Source organism: Amblyraja radiata, chromosome 5, assembly GCF_010909765.2.
Source record: "Amblyraja radiata isolate CabotCenter1 chromosome 5, sAmbRad1.1.pri, whole genome shotgun sequence".
In the NCBI taxonomy this organism is placed as follows: Eukaryota; Metazoa; Chordata; class Chondrichthyes; order Rajiformes; family Rajidae; genus Amblyraja; species Amblyraja radiata.
Genome location: NC_045960.1, coordinates 21,130,788 through 21,157,171, shown reverse-complemented (window position 1 = coordinate 21,157,171; position 26,384 = coordinate 21,130,788). Strand labels below are relative to the sequence as shown.

Sequence of the window (26,384 nt, the reverse complement as noted above, 5' to 3'; positions counted from 1 at the left end):
ATCTCTCTCTCCTTCTCTCTCTCTCTCTCTCCTTCTCTCTCTCTCTCTCTCCTTCTCTCTCCTTCTCTCTCTCTCCTTCTCTCTCTCTCCTGAAGTAATGTGGAATTACTCAATGAGTACAGTAATTCCTTGGAAATATTCCATTAATATGGAAAGATTCTCCCAAGGAGCTTCATGGAAAATGCTGGTGGTGGAGTTGTTCAAATTACTGGATTAGTAAGACCAATTTAAGAAAAGCAAACAGTTGGAACACGTGGCAGGTCAAGCAACATCTGTGCAGAGAGGTCCAGAGTTAATGTTTCAGGTCAATTATTTTTTTAATTCAGAACTGTGTGACCAGAGGCCTTGATCCAGAGACATAAATTCAAGTCCTCCACGACAGCTGTAGAATTTAAATTCTGTGAATCATCGAGATTGTTATAAGATGTCCGAGTTACAGTAGTACACAAATGGTCAGTGTTGTGCTGTTTCAAAAAGCTATTCTTCTCGTTATGCAGGGACATCAAACCAGACAACATTCTTCTGGATGTAAATGGACATATCCGACTGGCAGACTTTGGCTCTTGTCTCAAGCTCATGGAAGATGGCACAGTAAGTTGAGAGGAACTTAAAAAATCAATCAAACTGTGAATGAGATATATTGCTTCATTATTATGTCTAAATTGTGCTCAGGTGCAGATTGAGGCTTTGCTCATGATATTTATTAATCCTAACTTCCTCCCTTTCCATTCTCCCTCAATGTGCTGTTTCCCAAACCAATTATCCTTGAGAATTTGATTTGTGCTGCGGAGACCCAGGTTTGAAGCAACCCCCAAATCTGTGGGTCTATGAGCCTTGATAATTAAGTGAAAACATTCAGCCCAATTTGTATTAGTATTGAATGTTTCACTGAAACATACAGGGAGGAAAATATTCTGAAGCACTAGTTCAAAAATTAGCCAGCTGGATGTTATCAGAATAAAGTGCCTCTTATTCAAAATACCTGACTGGCCATTGTTTTAAACTAATCTTGTGTGTTATGGTGCACTCAGTTAGCATGTTAAATTTGGACTTGTAAGAGATCTGCTGTCAAACATTTATTTGTATCTGAGTAATAGTTTAAAAACAGGACTAAGTGGGACCTGTTTGGTCCCTGTCACACAGGAAGCCTGGTCCCTCAATGCAATATTCCACCACTCACCCGTTTCCCCAATGCAACCTGTCCCCCCAACGCAATATTGCACCACTCACTCATAGCCCCCAACTGCGCAGGCACGGCTCATTTCCCTTCATCCCCAGCACACCCTCCCCCTCCTCTTCACCCTCCATCTTCTTTCCCCTCTCACCCTCCCCTCCCCAATCCCACCCTCACCTCTCCCTCCCTCTCCTTTCCCCTACCCTCAGTCACTCCCTCCCTCCATCCATAAAAAGCAGCACCTGCAGTTCCTTCCTCCACAGGTCATTCATTGTTAGCTGTGGTTTAGATCCCGTTGACTTGACGATTTGACCAGTTTGCATCATGTGTGTGTGTGTGTGTGTATGTGTATGTGTATGTGTATGTGTGAGTTACTCAAACTCCACGCAAACTGCTCGACCACCCTGCAACCCGACTCTCCCTCCCTCCCTCTGCCCACTCCAGCTCAGCCGCCGCTCAGCCCCATCCCCATCCTGTCCGACCGCCCGCTGCTGCCGTTCGGCCCGTCCCCGCCCTGCCCACCCCCCTACCTGCCTGACTGCGCGCTGCTGCCGCTGGGCCGCGGAGGGGGGGGGGGGGAGGGGGGAATGGGGTCGGTGTTCGTCACGGAGGGCACCATGAGTTTCGATGAGCTGGTGGAGAAGATCTCCGAGAAGGGCATGAGGGTGAGTTCCCGCAATGGCGGCGGCGGAGGAGACGGATCCGGGGGGACGGGTAGACGGGACCACCATTGCCACAGAGGGCAGGCGGGGGAGAGGGGTGAATGATGAGGGAGCGAGGGACGGGACCAGCACCTTCACTGGGCCTCCACTGAACCCCCCCCCCCCGCGGCCGCCGCCAGTGGTGGGGGAGACGATAGACAAGTTACTGTGTGGGGGGGGGGGGGAGAGGAGTTTGTGAGTGAGGTGGGACAGGCCGCTGCCGGTTGGGCAGGAAGGGTCGTCGCCATACCGGCCGTGGCATTGACTGACAGGAGAAGGGACCAATCTGCGTGGCGCTGACTGAAGGGATCTGCGCACACGCGTTTTTTAAGATTTTTAAACCTCAATAACTTTTACAATATACCACTGATCGGAACAAAACTTGTGGCACTCGCAGCACAGAAGACGGTGAGTAACCTGCCGAAAAATCGTAGCGCTATCACGTACTGTATTTGCGCAAATAAAAAACCCCGCAAACCGAAAGAGCATAAGATCAAAGTTTTAGTTATGTATAGATAGATAGATTGCTGTAGATTTTAAATAAACTTTTATCGCAACAATAGGGCTACATTTAGAAAGTTGTGCCAATTGTTCTCCCACATCGGTTCTTATTTTTGTGATATGCTCATCTCACGTTCCTTTTTATTACAGCGAACGATTACTCTGCTCAGCAAGGATCAGGTAACCTAGGCAGGCGGCACGTATGTGTGTCTCACGCTCTGTCCACCAGTTTGAGCACTGGGGACCCTGCTGCACTTCACCTGCACCACAAGCCAAACTTGGGGCAGAAACGTGCAACCACCGCAGTCAATATGTGCCCTGGTGATCTAATGTAGAACTTAACCAGACCTTTACCAGGTTTATCACGTTATAAATATCTGACACTTTAACACTCTGCCTTGCACTAGTATCTCACTCTCCCATTCCTTTACTCAGTTCAATGGTTCAGTGATTCTGTGGGGCTTTATTTCTCACAAATGCAACTGCATGCGAAATCCCATTTGCATATATTACACATGCTGGCGTCACCATTTTTGGCGTCATTATTCAAAATACGGTCGGCCCGCCACTTAATGTACTGTAATAGTTTCCGTGAACCAACGTCCCTCTCCTCTCCATCTTTGTGGCCCTGGGGCGCCTCCAGCACCCGAACTTGAAGGCGCTAGAGACATTACCCCGGTCCCAAAGATTATGGTGCCCTGAAATGGGGGGACTATGTATAAACACTGCTGAAATTTCTACATGGTGAAACCAAAATGTATAAAACTGGCCTCTATTAAAATCTGACAATTAGCACTTTAACCACATGCGATTTTTTTTCTATTACAAATCTCAAATAGTGGAGCACAGAGGCAAATAAATAAATGATGGGTCTTTGTCCCAAACATTATGGAGGACACTGTATCTCTCCCTTCTAAACCCATTCTCCTACCTTCTCCCCATAAAGCCTGACACCTGTACTAATCAAGAATCTATCTATCTCTGCCTTAAAAATATCCATTGACTTGGCCTCCACAGCCTTCGGTGCCAAATAATTCCACAGATTCAAAGAAATAAATTGACTAAAGAAATTCCCCCTCATCTCCTCCTTAAAGGAATGTCATTTAATTCTGAGGCTATGACCTCTATTCCTAAACTCTCCCACTAGTGGAAACATCCTCTCCACATCCACTCAATCCAAGCCTTTCCCTATTCCGTAAATTTCAATAAGGTCCCCCCCTAATGCTTCTAAACTCCAGCGAGTACAGGCCCAGTGCCGTCAATTTATATAATTGTTCACATTAAATTCTGAATGAAGCCTTCTAATATTTCATTGAAATGTTCGGACTATACATATGCTTATACAGGTAAAATTTGGTCCTATGTTATTGGGTAAATTGGAATGCTTTTCACGGTTCCTGTATACATGTATATTCCTTTCATGGAGGTTAACTCCTGCAGTCAGGTTTCTTTATTGAACAGCGAAGGAAAAAAATTATTTGAAATATCTGTACCTTTTAATTCCCGCACATTATTTCCCATAGCATAAAGTTGCACGGTATAGCTGGTTTCAAGGTGCTTTTGCTCACTGTCCGCTGATTTATTTCTGCTTAGAGTGCTTGCTGTGACTGGATTATCCTCTTTGTACCTCAGCAAGAATATACTAGCAGATGTCACGCTGACTACTAATCTATAATATAGGCACTTTTCATTCAAACAATGGAGATTACAGTTGATATTTCCTATGTGGTTTATGTTGCAAATGATGAAGTCAAATGTTTTAACGTCATTTTGAATTTGGCCATGTAGGTTACCATGGCTACTTTGATTAAACCACAGGTTTCAAGACTCCCTTCCAGTAACAAGTCTTCCTGACCTGGCAATTTATATTCATCCTTTCATCATTGCTGGGTCAAAATTCTGGAATTCTCTGAAAATAACATTGTGGGAGTATCTTCACCACAAGACAACCAGTCTTGACAACCAGAAGGAAATCCAAAACTGTGCAATTATGAATTTAAAATGTTTACTATTATTTACTTAAAACATCAAGGATAGCTTTTTACTACTCACTGTGCCTTTCTCTCCAATAAAACAGACTTGGTCAAGTTTCTGAATTAGATCTGTGCTCAGAACAATGAATCACTGCTGGTAATACGCAGCTGTTTAGATTGGATGAATATCACATGTATCGTATTTATCTGATATATAAATTTTCCCTGTGTTCGTTCTTGGATCTGTTTTGAAATGCAGAATTTGATTATCACATTGGGTTAAATCTATTGAAAACTGAAGAATTGCTGTTGGCCAGAGCATGAAGGTTATCTAGTGAGCATTAAGCAGTCAGATTATTGACTGGGTCAGCTATTGATCTCTGATGTTGCCAAATGTGGTTGGTGGGGATGAGGATCGGAGGTGGAAAGAGTGCAGATGCTGGAGAATTTGTCTCTGGAATGTTACTGATACAATAAGAACTGAAAATGCTATGGATGTTTGGTCGTTAAGAAGTATCTAGCAGAAGAGAAACAAAGCTAATGTTTTGTCAGTCGGCTGTTGCTTCTGCATTTAGTTTCAGTGGAGCTTTGGCAATCCATGGTTTCTCGTATTCAGATGGGAAAAAAAGAAATAAAGTGCTGGAGTAACTCAGCGTGTCAGACAGCATTTCTGGAGAATTTGGATAGGTGACATTTCAGATCTCGATCCAAAATTTCACCTATCCAAGTTCTCTATAGATGCTGCCTCACCTACTGATTTACTCGAGCAATTTGTGTCTTATTTAGTAAATCAGCATCTGCTGCTCCTTATTTCTCCACATGGGAAAAATGCTTTTCAAATGGACATTCAAGTGAACATGTATTTGACAAGATTGGCATGGCTGAAGGTTTAAAACATAACTGCTGTGATGCAGCTTTTGTACAAAATTAATGGGATCTAATCTTTTACATTTCTAATGCAGGTCCAGTCTTCTGTGGCAGTGGGGACCCCTGACTACATTTCCCCTGAGATTCTTCAGGCCATGGAAGATGGTAAAGGAAAGTATGGGCCAGAGTGTGACTGGTGGTCACTTGGCGTCTGCATGTATGAGATGCTTTTCGGGGAAACTCCTTTCTATGCGGAATCTTTAGTGGAGACGTATGGAAAAATCATGAATCACAAAGTGAGTATTGTGTAATGTCCCGCCAATGTACGTCCTTTGTTCCTTATATTTTCTTCTGTTAAATATTGATCATATTTAGTTCTGCAGAGACTCATTAGTGAGCCAAGAGAGTCTAGGACCAGAGGGCACAGCCTCAGAATAAAAGGATGTAGCTTTAGAATGGAGATGAGGATGAATTTCTTTAACCAGAGGGTGGTTACTCTGAGGAATTTATTGCCACAGATGGCTTTGGAGGCCAAGTCATTGGGTATTTTTAAGGTAGAGATTGATAGGTTCTTGATTAGTAAGGGTGTCAAAGGTTACGAATTGGTCTAACTGTTGGAATTCCTTGCTCTATAACACTGGGAGTACCTTCCCTGGAGGACTGTTATAATTTCAGAATGCTGCGCACTACCACCTTCTCATTTAGAGAGTGGTAATAAGTGTGACTTACCAGCGATACCGACAGTCCAAAAAAAAACTTTATCCCCTATCAATATACTCATGCGTCAAGTACAGTACAGGAATACGCCCTTTGACTCACGGTGTTTGTGCTGAATTAAACTAATCTCCTCAGACTGCATGTGATCCATATCCCTCCATTCCCTATCTAAAATCCTCATAAACTTCACAATCATACATAAATATTCAATTTTTGACCACCCTCTACAATCTCTGCTTCTCAATATCCTCGTATCAATGCCTACTTGTCCAATTTTTCTTGTTGGATCCCCTTTCCTCCATTCCCTCTTCCTTAGTCCCCAATAATATCTTCCAGTGATAATTCTAAGGAAACTAATGTTGAAACTGAAGCTGTACATGTGACTGTGTGCATATGTGTGCACCTGTCACATGTACGAGGGTGGTGGCAGGTGTTCTGTGAATATATTGATTTAATTAATTTTAAAATGCTCTCTTTCTGGTAGTGATGCTTTGGGAGAGCATCTTTGATTTTGGATGCACAGGACCATTGTATTGGATTGATAGACTTTCTGGACTATTCGATATCATTACTACTTCAACACTTGGGCGGCACAGTGGCACAGCGGGAGAGTTGCTGCCCCAGCTTCGATCCTGACTACGGGTGCTTGTCTGTACGTTCTCCCAGTGACCTACATGGGTTTTCTCCCGTAGACAAAAAATGCTGGAGTAACTCAGCGGAACAGGCAGCATCTCTGGAGCGAAGGAATGGGGATGTTTCGGGTCGAGACCCTTCATCAGACTTTTCTCTGGGATCCACGCTATATCTCTAAAACTTTGTTAATTTACTTTTTCAAGGGGTTAGGCAGCATGATCAATTTTAATCAATCGAGGTAAACTAAAAGGGAATGTGGAAATGAGGGCGGGGGGGCAGTGAATGGAAGGGAGCCTCAGGAATTGGTCCCCGACACTGCACAGTAACTGGGCCCCGCTGAATGCAAAGGGAGCGCAGAAATTGGGGCCTCAGTGAGTGGCAGAAGATCAGTAACTGGGCCCCAGTGAGTGGAAAGGAAGCACGGCAAACCTTTTCTACTGAGTCTGACACTGAACCATTGGGATTTTGAACAATTGGTTATCAGATTATCATTGTTTTAGCATGCGTGGAGGTGATTGTCAATTGATTCTTCAGAAATCTTGGTTAATGTTGAATAGACTGTTATGGGGGAATGCTCTAACTTGCAGCGTTCCCTTTAGTTTGGAATTGCATGCACAACACGTTGATAGGTATCATGTTAGTACTGGGAGTAGTTTCTAAAACCTGATTTTCTTTACTGATAGCTTAACAACTCCTGCTTCAGGTTCTGCAATTAACTTCTACATTTAACACTTGCACAACCAGGAGCGATTCCAGTTTCCGGTCCAAATCACCGACATCTCTGAAAATGCTAAGGACCTCATCCGGAGGCTGATCTGTAGCCGGGAGCATCGGCTGGGCCAAAACGGGATTGAAGACTTTAAGAAGCACTCCTTCTTTGCCTGCATTGACTGGGATAACATCAGAAACTGTGAAGCACCCTACATTCCCGAAGTCAGCAGCCCCACAGACACATCAAACTTTGATGTCGACGATGACTGTTTAAAGAATTCTGTGAGTTTTGTTTGGAGAGGGAGAATTTAGATTGAAAGTGATGGTGAGGATTTTTTAATTGAAAATGTATTTGCCTTATATAAAGAAAGGAATCCTAAATGTTGCCAATAGCTTCTTAAAGGTCATGAGAATTAATCTATAATCATAGAACAGGTGAAGGGTAAAAGATTTAATAGCAACCTGAGGGGTAATTTATTTACATAAAGGGTGGTGGGTGTACGGAACGAGGCAGGCATTCTCACAGCATTTAAGATGCAATCAGACAGGTACATGGTAGGATAGGTTTAGAGGTGGGACCAGTGTAGATGGCATATGTTGGTAGGTGTGGGCAAATTGGGCCAAAGATCTTGTTTCCACGCTCTATGACTATGAATAGTCATAGCATACAAGTTGCTGTTAAGCCCACTCTATACTGGTTTTACAATCCAGCTGCTCCCACTCTCCCACCTTCTCCTCATTACCCAGTAAATTATGTCCTTTCAGATACTATCCCAGTTTATGTTTGAACATTACAACATAATCCGACTTTGCTGAAACCTCTGGCAGTGCTTTAGAAAATCTGACCATTCACAATGTAATGTCCCTTTTTACTCTTTTGCTAATCACTTCATTCCATGTTCTTAATACTTTCACCAATGGAAACTGTTTATGTCTGCACCCTTCATCATTCAACAAACATTTATTAGACCTTCACAAAACGTCCTTTGTACTGAAGATAATATGGAATGTAGAGCAGTACAACACGGGAACAGGTCCTTCAGCCCATAATGCCTGTGCCGAACATGATGCCCAGACCAACTCTTATCTGCCTGCACATAGCCCATATCCTTCCATTCTCTGCAGATCCATGTGCCTATCCAAAAGTCTCTTAAACGCCACTATTGTGATATGCCTTCACCGCCACCCCTGGCAATTGTCCCAGCCACCCACCACTCTCGGTGTAAGTAAAAACTTGCCCCACCCATCTCCATCAAACTTGTCCCCTCTCACCTTATAGCAATGCCCTCTAATGTTGGACATTTCCACCCTGAGAAAAAAATTCTGACTGCCTCCCATCTATGGCTCTCATTATTTTACATACTTTTATCAAGTCTCCCCTGAACACTTGATATTCCAGAGAAAACAATGCGTTTATCGACGATTGCTTTGATGCTACCTCCTGCACCCACACACAACTGACTGACTTAATCCGCTTCATCACTAACTTCCACCCGGCACTCAAATACACCTGGACCATTTCCGACACTTCCCTACCATTTCTTGACCTCACTATCTCCATCGCAGGTGATAGACTTCTGACCGACATCCACTATAAACCCACTGAGTCCCATGGCTATCTAGATTACAATTCTTCCCACCCTGCTTCCTGTAAGGACTCCATCCCCTACTCCCAATTCCTCCGTCTACGCCGCATCTGCCATTTACCCAGGATGAGGCGTTCCACACCAGGGCATCGGAAATGTCCTCATTCTTCAGGTAACAGGGATTCCCCTCCCCTGCTATAGATGAGGCTCTCACCAGGGTCTCTTCAATACCACGTAACACTGCTCTCTCTCCCCATCCCCCCACTCGTAACAAGGGCAGAGTCCCCCTAGTCCTCACCTTTCACCCCACTAGTCGTCATATACAATAAATAGTCCTCCGTCATTTTCGCCACCTCCAACGTGACCCCACCACTCGCCACATCTTCCCATCTCCCCCCCCCCCCGTCTGCTTTCCACAAAGACCGCTCCCTCCGTAACTCCCTGGTCAATTCTTCCCTTCCCTCCCACACCACCCCCTCCCCGGGCACTTTCCCTTGCAACCGCAAGAGATGCTACACTTGTCGCTTTACCTCCCCCCTCGACTCCATTCAAGGACACAAGCCGTTTCCCTCAGCCCTCGGGTTCCTCCTCTTCCTTTCTCCTTTCTTGTCCCCGCCCCCCCCCCCCCCCACCCTAGATCAGTTTGAAGAAGGGATTCGGCCCGAAACGTTGCCTATTTCCTTCGCTCCATAGATGCTGCTGCACCCGCTGAGTTTCTCCAGCAGTTTAGTCTACTTGCAAGTTTACCCAACCTTTCCTTGTAGCTGAAATCCTCAAATCCAGGCAGCTCCTCTACACCCACTCCAAAGCCTCTACATCTTTCCTGTAATAGGGCGACGAGAACTGCACGCAATACTGCAAATGTGGCCTAACCCAAGTCTTGTAGAGCAGCATTATGATTTCCTGACTCTTGTACTCAATATCTATAGCAATGAAGACAGACATATATATGCCTTCTTTACCACTCTCTCTCCTTATGCAAATACCAAGTAGTTGTGATAAAAACTCACAAATTAATCTTTCTGGAGTAACACAATATCCTGACATTAGCATCATAATTTGGTTAAAGTTTTAGAATCAATTATGAAGTCCAATATTAAAGTGCAATGATTGCAGCATTTGGTCTGAAAATAATATGCATTGTTTGGCTCACACGTTGCTATTTACTCCCTTGAAACCTCTAAACTTCACTTATATTCAAACATGCCTACCTCACCTTTGCATTTTACTCCTCATGTTTACCTTATTGCGTTTAAAGTGAGGTGTTTTGAATATAGTAATGGCTGGCCAGAGATGTATGTAGGTTTATACATTCATCACATCATATGTTCAGCCACTCATCTAACCCCCAAAATAAGAATTTAATTGTGCAACATATGACTGAACTATCCATCAATTTGCTGTGATAGAACATTTTATCAATATAGAATCAGTCTATTCAGGCTATTCCATGATGATGTTTCTCATATTCCTTTTGAATGAAAAGTTGTGGAAATGGAATTGCTGCATCAGGAATCTAAGTTATGATATGAGTAGAGGCTTTTTAGCAACAACGTACATTATCAGGCAAGAAAAGAACTTGAAGCCATCAACAGTTCAAGATTTATCACAAGATATCACAAGTGAGGTATAAGACAGTCAAACTTGCCTTTTGTTTTGTTGTAGGAGACGATGCCTCCACCTACACACACGGCTTTCTCTGGTCACCATCTTCCCTTTGTAGGGTTCACCTACACCACGAACTGGTAAGTGCCCTGAATTGCAAAATTGTGTGGAGCTGTTAGTTATAACTTTTCAATATGTAATGCAAAGCAGTGATGCCAGAATACTTTTACTTAAAAGCACAGACGTACAGAATGTTTATATTTTCAGTTTATGGGAAGGACAGATCATCATGCCCCACCCTGATAATGAAAGTCTGTCCATCAGTTTCTCATGCTCCAAGCTGAATTAATGGATTTTTATTGTACCTTCATTATTGGTCACGATTACAATGTTGTCAGTTGGGAATTAGTTCTTGCTGCGCTGTGTGTGAGATTCTACTCGGAACAAATGCTATGAAAGTTACATCCCCAGGATCCTGCTGAGTGATCCAGCCGGTTGTGGAAGCCAAGTCATTACGTATTTATAAGATGCAGATTGACAGATTTTTGATTAGTAAAGATGTCAGGGATTATGGGAAGAAGGCAGGAGAACAGGGTTGAGAAGGAAAGATGGATCAGCCATGATTGAATGACAGATTAGACTTGATGGGCCAAATGGTCTAATTCTGCTCATATAACATGAACATGGTGACCCTTGGCACTTACTGATACACTTCTGTCTTTTCATTGGCGATCTCAATTGAGGAGAAGAACACTGGGGAGATATGTAAAAGTGCACACTGCCGCTGGAGCATGCTTTGAAATAAGGAACAAGACTGCGGGAAGGATAGAAACAACTTTTTTTCTGTGAAGTTTGGATTTGGCCATGGTAATCAGACAATATTTGAGTTTCAAATTTGGACTGCCATAAAAGGGGGAGCTGTAACCTGGCCAGCCAATTTCTGAGCTTCCAGGTTAGAGTTCAAGGAAAAAGAGTGCTCGAATGCAGAATGAAAACTGTGCATATATTGTTTAATTGTCGCCATTCTGAGCACTGTCATGTCAGATGGCAGCTTTGCTTCATTCTCCACGATCTTAGAAGATTTTCTTGTAGTTATTTTGAAGACCAACTACCTCAGACCTTTTTGGACCCATGATAAATCTATGATCAGATGGAGAAGAAACAAAGACAGATTTCACAGATCTAGTTGTGTGTTGGTGACCTTTCAGGCATCATAGCTAATTCCAGATATATTTCATCCATTTAGCAGGGCTTGTTTTTCAGGGGATGTGTTTGCTTTTCACAGATGTTACTCCTATAGCGTTTCCAATTATAATATTCAGTTGCTGATATCCTGTATTGCTTCACACCAGTAATTATGCCGTTTATTTTTAATGCATTGGTGCTCTTTCAGTATTCTGTCTGACAGAAGTAGTCTGAGAGATGCTGCTGAATCATCTTCGACAGACATTGACATCAATGTTCAGCGGACTTTAGAGGACAGCTTGGCCACCGAGGCTTATGAGAGGAGGATACGGCGTTTAGAACAAGAGAAACTTGAACTAAGTAGAAAACTTCAAGGTGAGGATTCAACTGACAAGGTACCACACAAATTTATTTTAGTTTAGTATCTAGTTTAATTTATTATTTGGTTCCAACATTCCCGCTGTCTGACTGGCTTAATGCCATGCCCAGTGTCCATGCCCATCTAAGTGTCTCCCTTGCATACCTATACGTTGATCAGCAATGTTCCCAGCCTGTGGTCTTTCCAGAAAAATGAGAGCTAGGGAAAAATATTCGCAAAGTGCTGAAGTAATTCACTGGGTCAGGCGGCATCTCAGGAGAACAAGGATAGGTAACGTTTCGAGTCGGATCTGAAATGTCACCTATCCATTTTCTCCAGAGATGCCTGACCCGCTGAGTTACTTCAGTATTTGTGTCTTTTTTTTGTAAACCAGCATCTGTAGTTTCTTGTTTCTACAAAGATAACGTAGGGGATTGATTTTTAAAGCTAACTTTCAATCTCCCTGCATTGTACATTGACAGAATTCTGAGAGAAATAACAATGTTTCTTTGATTTTGTTCGACAGAGTCTACACAGACTGTTCAGGCTCTTCAGTATTCAACTGTGGATGGTCCAGTAACTGCAAGTCGAGAATTGGAAATTATACATTTGAAAGAAGAAGTAGAAACATTGAAACAACAAGTATTAGGTATGTATTCAGTTCTGTATTTACAACATACATTTTGGTTAAATTATGTTGAATACTGTGTAGGTGCTGTGACAAATTTGGCAGAGTTAAGATTTTTGATCTGCCTAAAAATATGCTGGGAACAAACTTATTGGAATTGGGAATTGGATAAAAAACAAAACCGGGCAAAGATCAGAGGAGTGGAGCAGCTGTGTTCCTGTCTAAAAGATCCAGACCATTAAAGTTGAGCTAAATGCCCATTTGCTGCATAATCATTCTGTGTTTTTCTCACTGCACTGTATTCTTTGAGTACTCCTAGAATTGTTTAAGTAATATTCAAGCATTGTCATACAGGACAAAAAGAGGTCTTTCAGCAACCCTGTGCATGATGACTTTCAACAACCCATCTTTACTAATCCTAATTGCCAGCACTTGGCCTTTTGTGCTCTATGTCTTGATGCAACAGTTCTTCATAACCTGGCCTTTTGATTCCAGTACAGAGCTTAAAGGGCCTGTCCCACTTACGTGTCCTTGGCACGCAGTTTACGCGACCTCTTGGTCGCATTGAGGCGCACGGGCAACGTATGGCCGCGCGGGGCCGGTCGCATTTAGAAGCGCGGAGGGGTATGTAGTTGTGCGCGACATCGCGCGGGCCTCTGAAATTTTTGTAGTGGACGAAATCTTTGCGCACGCCTGTCGCGGAACTGACGGCCAAAGTGGGACAGGCCCAAGACCTTGGCGCGATACCTTCAACAGCAGCAGAAGCAGGCAAACGATCGCAGAACTCGGCCTGGGGCTCACGGCCGTTGCGGTCCGGATCCGCCCCCACTTCTACTCCCAGAGCGGGGCCAAGAAAATTGATGATAGACACAAGATGCTGGAGTAACTCAGCGGGACCGGCAGCATCTCTGGAGAGAAGCAAGGGTGACGTTTTTGGTCAAGACCCTTCTTTTCAGACTGAAGAAGAGTCTCGACACGAAACGTCACCCATTGCTTCCCTCCAGAGATGCTGCCGTTCCCGCTGAGTTACTCCACATTTGTGTCCATCTTCAAATGACGTCACGAGCTCCAGACGTCTGTGCGTACGCATGTAATCGCGCCCGACCTTCGCTGGATCATCGTGGCACAACGCGACCAAGAGGTCGCATAATTTGTGTGCCAAGGACACGTAAGTAGAACAGGCCCTTTAATCATTAGCCAGTTTTGCTTCAAGAAGGGATAGAGGGTGGATGAAAGCACCTTCTATGGTTCCATTTCATCCTTTTAAGTGATATGAAGATAAACATAAATACTGGAAATACTTAGCAGGTCGTTCGCTCGTGTGTCAGACTGTTGGCTTCTGTCGTCGTATAACATGTTGACTGAGTGCATCGTGTCGTCGTTTATGGGGATCGCCACGAGGAGGCTTCTGTCATGATCCCCCTTAGCAGGTCAGGCAGTATATGACTTAATGTGGCAGTTAAATAGCAGATTGTGTAACCAAACCAATCAAAATTAAACTCATGCAGAGTGGCACATAGTTATTATGGAAAGAGTGTTCCCATCTCAATTACACCTGAAGGTTAGTTATATGAAGGACAATCTGAAGCAAATAGCTTCCATCTCTTTATACTTTATACTTTATATTCAGGCCACATTTGAAAGCATTATGAATGAGTAATGGAGCAGATTTTGCATTTGATTTTGCACATCTGCTCGCAGCTACCAAATTTTGTCCTAAATCAAGGATTCATACCTCTGTTGACTGCTGGAGTGACAACAAGCTAGATATATAATTGGTAAGATGTAGATATTTGTATTTCACTAGGAGTAGCCTTCTGTACTATAACCTTAAGGAACATGCAAATAGAGCAGGAATAGGCCACTAATGGATGAAAAACTGATGGAGCTGTGGTCATTGAGTAAAGGCTGTCAAAGAATACAGCAGGATATAGATCAGTAACGGAGAGGGGCAGAGAAATGGCAGAAGGACTTTAATCCAAGCAAGTGCGAGGTGTTGCACTTTGGAAAGTTGAATCTAGGGGGAAAGTATACATTAAATGACAAGATCATTCACAGCATTTCAAAACTGCTGTCACACCAATCTTAAAGAAACCTGGTCTTGATCCCTCCTCTCTCATTAACTACCGCCCAATCTCAAACCTCCCCTTTCTTTCAAAAACCCTGGAGCGTATCGTTGCGTCGCAACTTCATTCCCACCTCCTTGCGTATAACCTACTTGAACCCCTCCAATCTGGCTTTCGCCCCCTCCATAGCACAGAAACTGCTCTCCTCAAAGTCCTCAACGACCACCTCACCTCTGCTGATACTGGTTCCCTCAACATCCTCATCCTCCTCGACCTGAGCGCAGCCTTCGATACAGTGAACCACAACATCCTGCTCACCAGACTCAAAGACCTCGGCATTGAAGGCTCTGCACTCAGCTGGCTCCGTTCCTACCTTTCCAACAGATCCCACTTCATCTCTCTCCACAACCACACCTCTGCTACAGCCACAGTCACTCAAGGCGTTCCCCAAGGCTCCGTACTCGGCCCCCTCCTCTTCATCATCTACATCCTCCCCCTTGGTCAGATACTCCGCCACTTCAACCTGGACTTCCACTGTTACGCCGATGACACCCAGATCTACCTCGGCACCAAATCCCCCCACAACCCCCCCCCTCTCCCATATCAACTCCTGTTTGTCAGCTATAAAAACCTGGATGCAACATAACTTCCTCAAACTCAACAGCGATAAGACAGAATTCCTCCTCATAGGCTCCAAAGCCACACTCAGCAAAATCAATAACCCCACTCTCACCATCGACGGCACCACTGTCTCCCCATCTCCCAAGGCCCGCAACCTTGGCATGATCTTTGATTCCACCCTCTCCCTTGAGCCTTACATCCGCCATGTCATTAAAACCTCCTTCTTTCATCATCGCAACATCGCCAAACTCAGACCCTCTCTCACACCTCCCGCTGCTGAAAGACTCATCCATGCCTTCATCTCCTCCCGACTGGACTATTGCAACTCACTTCTCCTTGGCATCAGCTCCACCTACATCAACCGACTCCAACTGGTCCAGAACGCAGCCGCCCGACTCATCACCCACACCAAATCCTGGCATCACATCACTCCAGTCCTCAAACAACTTCACTGGCTTCCCATCTCCCACCGGATCACCTACAAAATCCTGATCCTCACCTACAAAGCCCTCCACCATCTGCCCCCCCCATATCTCACTGACCTCCTCTCCCCCTACCAACCCTCACGGTCCCTCAGATCCACATCAGCCAGTCTCCTCTCCATCCACAAGTCCAACCTCCGCAGTTTTGGGGACAGAGCCTTCTCCAGGGCAGCTCCCAGGCTCTGGAACTCCCTCCCCCAACTGATCCGCAATTCCGTGTCCCTCACCATCTTCCAGTCCCGCCTCAAGACCCATCTCTTCACCTCTGCCTATCCTTAGCCCCACGTCCCCCTCCCTTTTCATCTGTGCATGAATTGCCTCATATTGTGTTTTGAATTGTATTCTGTCTTTACTTTGTGTACTATTCATGTCTCTACTATTTATTTCATTCCCCTTACATGTTTTTCCTCTACCTGCTAAATTTTTGTAAGGTGTCCTTGAGACTCTTGAAAGGCACCCATAAATAAAATTTATTATTATTATTATTACAGCATTGATATACAGAGGGTATATTGTAGAAAGTGAAGATGGTCATCACAAATTGCAACATGATCTTGATCGGTTGGGCAAGGAGGCGGAGGAATGTTGAAGGAATTTGATACAGAAAAATGTGAGGTGTTGCATTTTGGGAAGTCGAACATGGGCAGGACCTGCACAGTGAATGGTAGAGCAATGAGGAGTGTTGCAGAGCAGAGGGAGCTAGGAACTCAGGTGGCATCACAGACAGATAGGGTGGTCAAAAAGGCTTTCGGCACATTGGCCTTCATCAGTCAGAGTATTGAGTATGGAAGTTGGGAGGTCATATTACAGTTGTGTAAGACATTGGTGAGGCCACATTTAGAGTATCATGTTTACTTTTGGTCACCGTGTTACCTATATGTGATAGGAAAGGTTTTATCAAGCTGGAAGGGGTGCAAAGAAGATTTATAAGGATGTTGCCAAGACTCGAAGGCCTGAGCTATAGGGAGAGGTTGAGTAGGCTAGAACTCTATTCATTGGAGCGCAGGAAGGTGAGGGGTGATCTAATAGAGGTGTACAAAATCATGAGATGAATAGATCGGGTAAACACACAAAGCTTTTTGCCCAGAATTGGGGAATTGAGAACCAGAGGACATATGTATAAGGTGAGGGGGAAAAGATTTAATAGGAACCTGAGGGGTAACTTTTTCCCACAAATGGTAGTGGGTGTATGGAACGAGCTGCTGGAGGATGTAGTTGAGGAGGGTACTATCCGAACATTTAAGAGACAATTGGACAGGTACATGGATAGGACAGGTTTACAAGGTTATGGGCCAAATGTGGGCAGGTGGGACTAGTGTAGATGGGGCACATTGGTCGTTGTGGAAGTTGGGTCGAAGGGCCTGTTTCCGTGCTGTATGACTCCATTACTTTTTTTTGGACAAGGTTTTAATATTTGCATATCCACAGTCCTCAGCAATCATTGCTGTATCTACTGCCATTTGCAAGGCTATCTTCTTCTTCTTTCGTATGGTGTGCACAGCCTAAAGTTGTAGGTCAAGGGTCGACATCCAGGCCAGGACAGCATCAGCTACTGGGTGGATGGCTTTGATGCCCCCTGGGAAAAGCCTCAGTGAACAGTCATTCACGATGTGTGGGATGGTCTGGTCTGGATGTCTGCAGTCACAAGCAGGGCTGTCTGTCATCCGCCACTAATGCAGGTGATGGGCTGTTCTTGCTGGGAGGGTGCAGATTCTGTTCAGAGTGAGCCATTGCTTGCGATGGAGGTCAAAACCCGGTGGTTTCACTGTGGGGTCTGTGATGACCTCTCCGTTGTTGGTGCTGGCATCTTTCCAGTCTCTGCGCCACTCAGTCTTGGAGTCAAAGTCTTCCAGGGAGACCAGAAGGGTTTGCGGGACTTCAGGCGCATGTTGGGCAGATTGTTCAAGTCAGCATGGATGGGAAGGTCAGGGTTAGCCTCGATGGTGCACCAATCTTTCAACATCCTCTCCCTTCTGCATATGTTGGTATGGGCGATATGAGAGAGGACAGGGAGCCACTGCAAATGTGTTGATTTCATCGTCCCTGTGATGACCCGCATTGCTGAGTTAAGGACAGTGTCAACTCGTGTGGTGTGGCAGCTATTAGCCCAAGCTGTTGAACAAAACTCGGCTGTTGAGTAGACTAGGACTAAGCTTGCGGTACGTAGGGTGTGGGCATTGGAACCCCAGCTGTTGCCTGCAAGTTTCCTGATGATGTTGACCCTTGCTTTCAGTTTATCAGCCACCCTCTTCAGGTGTTCACGATAGGCGAGGGTGTGATCCAGGGTGACTCCGAAATACTTGGGGAATTCTTAATTCTTCACCGGCTTACCACAAAAAGGACACACAGAGCTTTGCATTGGCAAGCCGATTGCTGAGACTGTGCCCTTTTATTGATGAGACATTTACCTTTACTTTCCCAGGGTGCATACCCTCTGAACTGGGTAACTTATCCACTTAAAGTACAGCCAGCATTTCAATTGACTCATTGTCAATTTTTAAATCATCTGTCATTTTAACAACATCTTCCTTGCTGAGACTCCAGCAGCGTCTTTCCTCTTGGTAAAGACTGGTGTAAAGTCTTCCATTGTAACTTTAGCCATACTGTCTGCTTCCATGAGTTTATATTTCTGGCTCCTGATCAAGTGCTTCTCACAGTTTATTAGCCGTTTACTCTTTGCATGTGTAGGAACATATTTTGAATTCTCTTGCATATTTGCTGCCAGACCTTCCTCATATTTTCACATTGCCTCTTACTTTTTACTTTCTATAATCAGCCTGGCTCTCTCTTGTGCTAGCAGCCTGACATCTGTCGCGAGTTTGAATTTGATCTCCATCTCCTTGGTCATCCAACGACCCCTGGCTTTAATTGTAAACCAATACCATTGAATTGCCCTATCTTTCTCTCTTATGGGAATGTGCCACTCTACCCAAGCCATCATTTTCTTAAATTAAAAACAATTACAATATTGCCTGCCAATTCTTGATTTTTACCTGAGCCAGAATTTTGCACCAATTAATGAAATTATTACATGTTTAGCACTGAGGAAATTGCTCACAGGAGGAGAGAGAGTTAAGGAAGTTTGCCAGTGTGCCTGGAAGTTTGCTTCCTTGATACAAATCTTTAATAGATTTTACATGGCAAATCAAACCAACATGCTGTGTCTGACATCTGGGACTGGAAAAATGCATCAACAAACTCTAGATAGACAAAGGAGCTGCCATATTTAGGCGAGAATCTCGTCTGTTTGTTGCTAAGGTTGCCATAGTCAATGAAATAAGTGTGGCAGTCTTCCATCTGATATAGATAAGTGCACAAATTAGGAAAACTACTTGGTATGCCTTGCTCAAGGCTGGCACCAGTATTAACCCAACTCATTTTCCGTCAGACATTTTTTGGTTCAATGGAGGATTAGGGTTATGGCACAAAATGGGAAGAGTGCTTTGTGAAAGGTGTTTTCAGAAATCGCATTTCATCTAAGAGCTTTATAGAGAGATGATATGAAAGGAGTACAAATGGAAAAAAAACTGGAAATACTTATGGTAGCACTTGTGGAGAGAGAAACGTGTAGAAAAAGACAAAATGCGGAGTAACTCAGTGGATCTCTGACTCAGCATCTCTGGAGAACATGGATAGGCTTTTTTTTGTAGGTTGGGACCCTTCTTTGATTGATTGTGGTGGGGGGGGGGGGGAGAAAGCTGGAAGAGTACACCCCTCCTCTCATTTTCCCCCCCCACCCAATTTTTTTATCCTCATCTCTCTTCCCCATACCGCACATAGACTTGCATCTATGTTTCCCATCCCCCCTCCCCTTCTACCTAGATTGTTCCTCTTGCTTCACAATTCATACTTCTATTCTTATCTCACCTTTTTGCCTTTTCATCTCCGGCCTTTGTCATTGTCATGAGTGATAGGGGTACAATTAGGCCATTCAGCCCATCAAGTCTACTCCGCCATTCAATCATGGCTGACCTATTTCTCCCTCCTAACCGCATTCTCCTGCCTTCTCCCCATAACCTCTGACATCTTTTCTGTACTAATCAAGAATCTATTTATCTCTGCCTTAAAAATATCCACTGAGTTGGCCTCTATAGCCTTCTGTGGCAAAGAATTCCACAGATTCACCACCCTCTGACTAAAGCCATTTCTCCACATTCTCCTTCCTAATAGAACATCCTTTAATTCTGAGGCTACGACCTCCAGTCCTAGACTCTCCAACTAATGGAAACATCCTCTCCACGTCCACTCTATCCAAGCCCTTCACTATTCTGTATGTTTCAATGAGGTCTCCCCTCATTCTTCTAAACTCCAGCGCGTACAGGCCCAGTGCCGAAAAACACTCATCATAGGTTAACCTACTCATTCCTGGAATCATTCTTGTAAACCTCCTCTGGACCCTCTCCAGAGCCAGCACATCCTTCCTCAGATATAGTGCCCCTAATTGCTCACAATATTCCAAATGAGGCCTTACCAGTGCCTTATAGAGCCCCAGTATTACATTCCTGTTTTTATTACAAGCCCTCTTGAAATAAATGGCTAACATTGAGTTTGCTTTCTTTACTACCGATTCGACTTACAGGTTAACTTTTTTGGGAATCCTGCACCAGCAATCCCAAGTCCCTTTGCACCTCCGATTTCTGGATTCTCTCCCCATTTAGAAAATAGTCTACGCCTTTATTCAGACTACCAAAATGCAAGACTCCACACTTTGCTACACTATATTCCATCTGCCACTTCTCTGCCCACTCTCCAAACCTGTCTAAGTCCTTCTGCAGAGCCCCTGCTTTCTCTACACTACCTGTCCTTCCACTTATTTTCGTATCATCTGCAAACTTAGCCACAAAGCCTTCAATCCCCTCGTCCAAATCATTAATATACAATGTGAAGAGTAGCGGCCCCAGCGCCGAAAATGTATAAAAACCTTTAATAAAATCTGACAATGTGCACTTTAACCACATGGGTCGTTTCCCAAACATTATGGAGGGTGCTGTAGAAGGCCACTATCAGTGAATTCCAAATGAAATATTCTGCTTCAAAAGGTTATTGGCTCATTTGTCAAGATTTTCATTCTTCAAACCTTCAGGGAATTTGAACAAACATGACATTTTATGTATTCGGAACGCCATATGGTTTCAATTCCAGGCGGGGGTGTTTTGACTTTGCTGCGTGCCTTAAAGAAGTAAATGAATAACAAATATTTTCAAAGATAGAAGGTTAGTTTTTGTAGAGTACAGAACAGATTTACACATACCCTGTGAATCTGGAGGTGAAATTAGGTGCTGTCAGTATTGCAATTTAGTCTCGGTCAATGTGTTCACTGTATTATGGTTCCCTTTTCCACCCAATTTTTTAATTGAACAATTGTAAGCTTTGCTGATATTATGAACTTTGGCCATGTTTAAATTCTTTTGGCAAGTCTTATTGTTTTTTTCTGGTTCTCTTTGTTTTACTTTGGGGATCATGTGGAGTTAATGTGACAAGACATTTCCTAATGAACCCCTGGCAACTCCAAATGATACAGAGATATTTTAGTACAGGCTTCTGTATGTGTAAGAAGGTACTGCAGATGCTGGTTTAAACCGAAGATAGACACAAAAAGCTGGAATAACCAGCGGGACAGGCAGCATCTCTGGAGAGAAAGTGATGTTTCAGGTCGGGACCCTTCGTCACCAACCCGAAATGTCACACATTCCTTCTCTCCAGAGATGCTGCCTGTCCCGCTGAGTTACTCCAGCTTTTTGTGTCTATCACAGGTTCCTGTATTTTTCTTTTAATCCATTGGCCTTAGTTTTAATCAAGGATGTATTCATATCATCATACAAAGATATAGTACGGAAACAGGCCCTTCAACTCACTATGTCCATGCCAACCATCAACCACTCTCAAACATCAATGCTACGTTAATCCATTAAAAACAAAATCCTACATTCTCACTTTTTACCTTTCTCCCTCACACTAGGGGCAATTTACGGTGGCCTATTAAGCTACATCTGCTGGATTCAAGAAGAATCCAGAGGAGATCCATGCAGTCACAGGAAGCACATACAAACTGCACACTGTCAGTGCCCGAGGTCAGGATTGAACCCAGATCTCTGGGTTGTGAAACTGCTTTGCAGTAAGATTTAGGTGACAAAGGAAGTGGCGGCGCTGCCTTAGCAGCTGCGGCTCGCCTGCAGTTCGTCTGTTTTTTCTTTTTTTGTTGTTTTCTTTTGTCCTGTTTTAGTTAATTTTAGTTTATTAGGTTGTGTATGTGTAGGGGGGGGGGGGGGGTGGGAGAAACATGTTTTTGGTCTCTTCCTTCGTGGGGATGCTACTTTTTCTTGTCGTAGTCTCCGTCTCCGTCTGCGCTGAGGCCTAATGGCGGAGCTGGCGGCCTCGGGGCTGTGGCGGCGTTCCGGCTGCGGACCCGACTTCGGGGCTGTGGCGGCGTTCCGGCGGCGGCCCGACTTCGGAGCTGTGGCGGCGTTCCGGCGTCCGCGGCGACCCGACTTCGGAACTGTGGCGGCGTTCCAGCGGTGGCGGCGACCCGACTTCGGAGCTGTGGTGGCGTTCCGGCGGCGGCGACCTGACATCGGAGGTTCGGCCGCGGGCCCAGTGGACGACATCGTCGGGAGCTCGCAGGTCACAGGTTGGTGACCTGTTTTTCCGGAGCTCCCGCAACAACAGCTTCGTCCGCTGGACTGGAGGGCGGCAGCTTCGGCAGCTTCGACCATCCCAGGCCGCGGAGTTTGAACCGGTCCGTCCGCGGAGCTCGGATTCAGCCACTGGACTGACTTACTTACCATCACCCACGGGACTGACTTACTTACCATCACCCGGCGGGGTCACAACATTGGAAGCCTGGATCGCCTCAGCACAGAGAGAGAACAAGGAGGGAAGAAACAAAGACTTTAAGACTTTTGCCTTCCATCATAGTGAGGAGGTGCCTGGTGAACTCACTGTGGTGGATGTTAAATTTGTGTTTATTGTGTGTTTTTGTTATTTTTATTATATGTATGACTGCAAGGCACGAAATTTCGTTCAGATCGAAAGGGCTGAATGACAATAAAGGATACGTTGATTTGACACTAGACCAAGTTGGACCCGTTGGGTCCCTGTCACACGGGAAGTCTGGTCCCCCAACGTAATTACCTCGCCCTCCCTCCTCCTACCCGATCCGGGTGTGTGAGGACGTGTGTGAGTATGTGTGATCCTGAAACTACACCAAAACGGTACACGAAAGCGCTACAACTTATAAAATAAACTGTAAACTTGTAAAATACACCATCAATCTGAACAAAACCTGCCACAGTACACCACATGACAATGGTGAGTAAGGTGGACCAAAAATTGTAGCTTTATCTTGTACCGTTTTGGTGTAGTTTTAGGATCACACATACTCGCACACATACAAACAAACAAGATGAGAGTTTTAGTAAACTTGTAAAAAACACTTTGACAAAAGTCACTTCCATCTACACTGCCTGAGGAGTGCAGCGGGACTCGAACGCGCTATAGGCTCTTTACTGAGCTGCCAAAGGCAGTGGACGACCAGCCGATCGTGGCTTCCGCCAGCGTTACAGACGTTCGGGCCGCGGACACGGAGAGGAGATGGTCCCCTGTGACGGGTAGAGAGGAGAGGGGAGAGAGGGAGGGGGGTGAGAAGAGGAGGGGGGGGGGGAGTGGAGGAGAGCCGGGCAGCAGCAGCCGTTATCGTCGCGCGGGGCACGCGATGAGAAGGTGCCCCTGGCAGCCATTACTCCATCTGGATCTTTGGTCCGCAGCACCCGGGAGTAGGGGGGGAAGGGTGCTGCGGACCAAAGATCCAGATGGGGTAATGGCCGCCAGGGCCACCTTCTCATCGCGTGCCCCGCGCGACGATAACGGCTGCTGTAGGGGGGGAAGGGTGGTGGAAAGTGCCCCTGCGTAGGGGGGGAAGGGTGGTGGAAAGTGCCCCTGCGCGTTGAGAGCATCTGCTTTAATCGAGAGCAGGGGAGGTGGGGGGGGGGAAGGGGCGCTGCCGCAAGCAAGGGCATTGTGACGTCCGCAGCTGCCGCAGTGGTTTGATTTGAAAAAAACAGTCCGTTTTGTGAACAACTTTATTAAAAATCTGGGGGGGAAATTGATCAAATTAGGAGAGGAGTCGATTTGCGAAATCAAACGTTAAATCGCTACTGAAATATGTAAGAATCTCTGTGTTTTTGAGTCTGGTTTTCGAGAAAAGACATTTGAAAGGCAAAATGGCACGCGCACACACACACCCACACACACACACACGCACGCACGCACACACCCCCCCCCCCCCCGTTCCCAATGCACTCACCCGTTGCCACAACGCAACCCGTTTTCCCAATGCAGTATTCCACCGATCACCCGTTCCCCCATATTCCACCAATCACTCAGAGCACTCAACTGCGAAGGGGCATATCCCCCAGCACTGCCTCCCCGTCCTCTTGCTTCCGGGGGGGGATGGCGTGGCGCACGACCTAGAGTGTGCTCTGCTTTGAGGTTGGTGGGGTCATTTATTCTTGAGGAACTGTGTCATGTAGTATTGCAATATTGCATGGACGATCCTTTAAGCAGTTACATTTTTTATTTTTTGGTGCATTACCAGAGATACTGGTGTCTATTATTGTGTTGGTGTGATACTGATTGTGCAAGTTACCTGTTGTGCTTGTATTGGGTTGGTGGAATGCTGGTTATTATATTTGCATTGGGTCTGGGGTTTCTGAATTTGCCTGTCTTCCAATAAGGTCCATCTTATTTTATTCACACCATCCTGAACCATATCAACAAATCTGGCAGAGATCGGCTTGGTTTCCACCATATTCTTGTTTCCGATTCCAGCAGCCTTGTTACCTAAGAAAACAGCATAAAAGCTGCTTTAATATTTTGTTTCTCTCATCTGGCTCCCTTTTTAATAATGTTTTACTCATGAAGAAGAACGGTTTATGTTACAAGCACAATGCTATATCTGTGCACTGTAAGTAATTGGTTATTCCTGCCGCTTATTCCAGACTCTGGTCACCTTGAGCAGCAGCTTGAAGAAGCAAGCCTCATCAGACGAGATTTTGAAGAGGGCTGCAGGCAAATTAAAGCACTTGAGAAACAAATCAAAACTGCAAAGCAAGAGAAAGAGGATCTTCAAAAGGTAATTGCACATTCAAGTGCTATAGCTCCTGTCACTTCGCAGAAAGGACGTGGAGATGGGGATTGTGGCTGAGACAAATTGAAATACTCACCCACAGTTAAACTGATTTTTTTGCCAATGCCTGATAAAACATGCACAAGGCCAGCTCTAACCTGACTGTGATGCGAATCCTGATAGATCATGTTTCTGACTGTGACACCTGTCAACAGCAAAACAAAAGAACAATTCTGGAAATAATGGCAAACCGCCACAATAAATTGATGAAAGATAACCAACATTTGAAAACACATTGCAGGTCAGTCATTTGAAAGAGACAAGAAAATACGAGTAATAACTCAATACAAAACAATGGTCAAGCTACAGTCTGCCACCTTGAATGCACGATTCAGGGAACAGCTTCTTCCCCTCTGTTGAGCAAAGGGGAAGATACAGAGGCAGAATATAATTCTCACAATTCTTAGTGCACCAGTCTCAAAAACACTGAAGATGAGCACAAAATGTTGGAGTAACTCAGCAGGACATGCAGCATCTCTAGAGAGAAGGAAAGGGTGATGCACCCAAGGGTCTCGACCCGAAACGTCACCCATTCCTTCTCTCTAGAGATGCTGCCTGTCCCGCTGAGTTACTCCAACATTTTGTGTCTATCAACACTTCTGTATATCATGGATTTATATTTTCACTACAGCAAATTGTTGCTGGTTCTTTGCACAGTGAAAATAAGACACAAAGTGCTAGAGTAACTCAGTGGGTCAGGCAGCATCTCTGGAGAACATGAATAGGTGATGTTTCAGTAGATGTTTTTACCTCATCTACTGCATCCGCTGCTCTAGATGTCAGCTGATTTACATCGGTGAGACTAGGCGGAGGTTGGGCGATCGTTTCGCCGAACACCTCCGCTCAGTCCGCAATAACCTACCTGAACTCCCGGTGGCTCAGCACTTCAACTCCCCCTCCCATTCCCAATCCGACCTCTCTGTCCTGGGTCTCCTCCATTGCCAGAGGGAGCAACACCGGAAATTGGAGGAACAGCACCTCATATTCCGCCTGGGTTGCTTGCGTCCGGATGGCATGAACATTGAATTCTCCCAATTTTGCTAGCCCTTGCTGTCTCCTCCCCTTCCTTAACCCTCGAGCTGTCTCCTCCCATCCCCCCGCCCTCGGGCTCCTCCTCCTCCCTTTTTCCTTCCTTCTCCCCCCCACCCCCCATCAGTCTGAAGAAGGGTTTTGGCCCGAAACATCACCTATTTCCTTCGCTCCATAGATGCTGCTGCACCCGCTGAGTTTCTCCAGCATTTTTGTGTACCTTCGATCTTACAGCATCTGCAGTTCCTTCTTGAACACAGGTGATGTTTTAGGTCTGGATCCTTCTTCATACCCTTCCCATAGTGTAACTCTTAAATCTGCTCACTCAACTGTTGGGACATATACCTCTGCTCCACATTATTC

The 26,384-nt window shown here is 45.1% G+C and overlaps 1 protein-coding gene across 7 annotated transcripts in view; it reads left to right on the top strand.

Annotated features, from left to right (window-relative positions):
• The window catches only part of cdc42bpa (CDC42 binding protein kinase alpha), a 301,642-nt gene that overhangs the window by 169,583 nt on the left and 105,675 nt on the right, over positions 1–26,384 (top strand). For 6 of the 7 annotated variants that reach the window (XM_033020706.1, XM_033020708.1, XM_033020711.1 and 3 more), the window contains exons 6-12: positions 498–591; positions 5,312–5,512; positions 7,311–7,559; positions 10,529–10,608; positions 11,862–12,028; positions 12,538–12,660; positions 24,805–24,938. In XM_033020706.1, coding sequence (XP_032876597.1) covers positions 498–591; positions 5,312–5,512; positions 7,311–7,559; positions 10,529–10,608; positions 11,862–12,028; positions 12,538–12,660; positions 24,805–24,938 — 1,048 coding nt within the window. The remainder of the gene's footprint in view (positions 1–497; positions 592–5,311; positions 5,513–7,310; positions 7,560–10,528; positions 10,609–11,861; positions 12,029–12,537; positions 12,661–24,804; positions 24,939–26,384) is intronic. The other variant, XM_033020707.1, reaches the window with a different exon arrangement.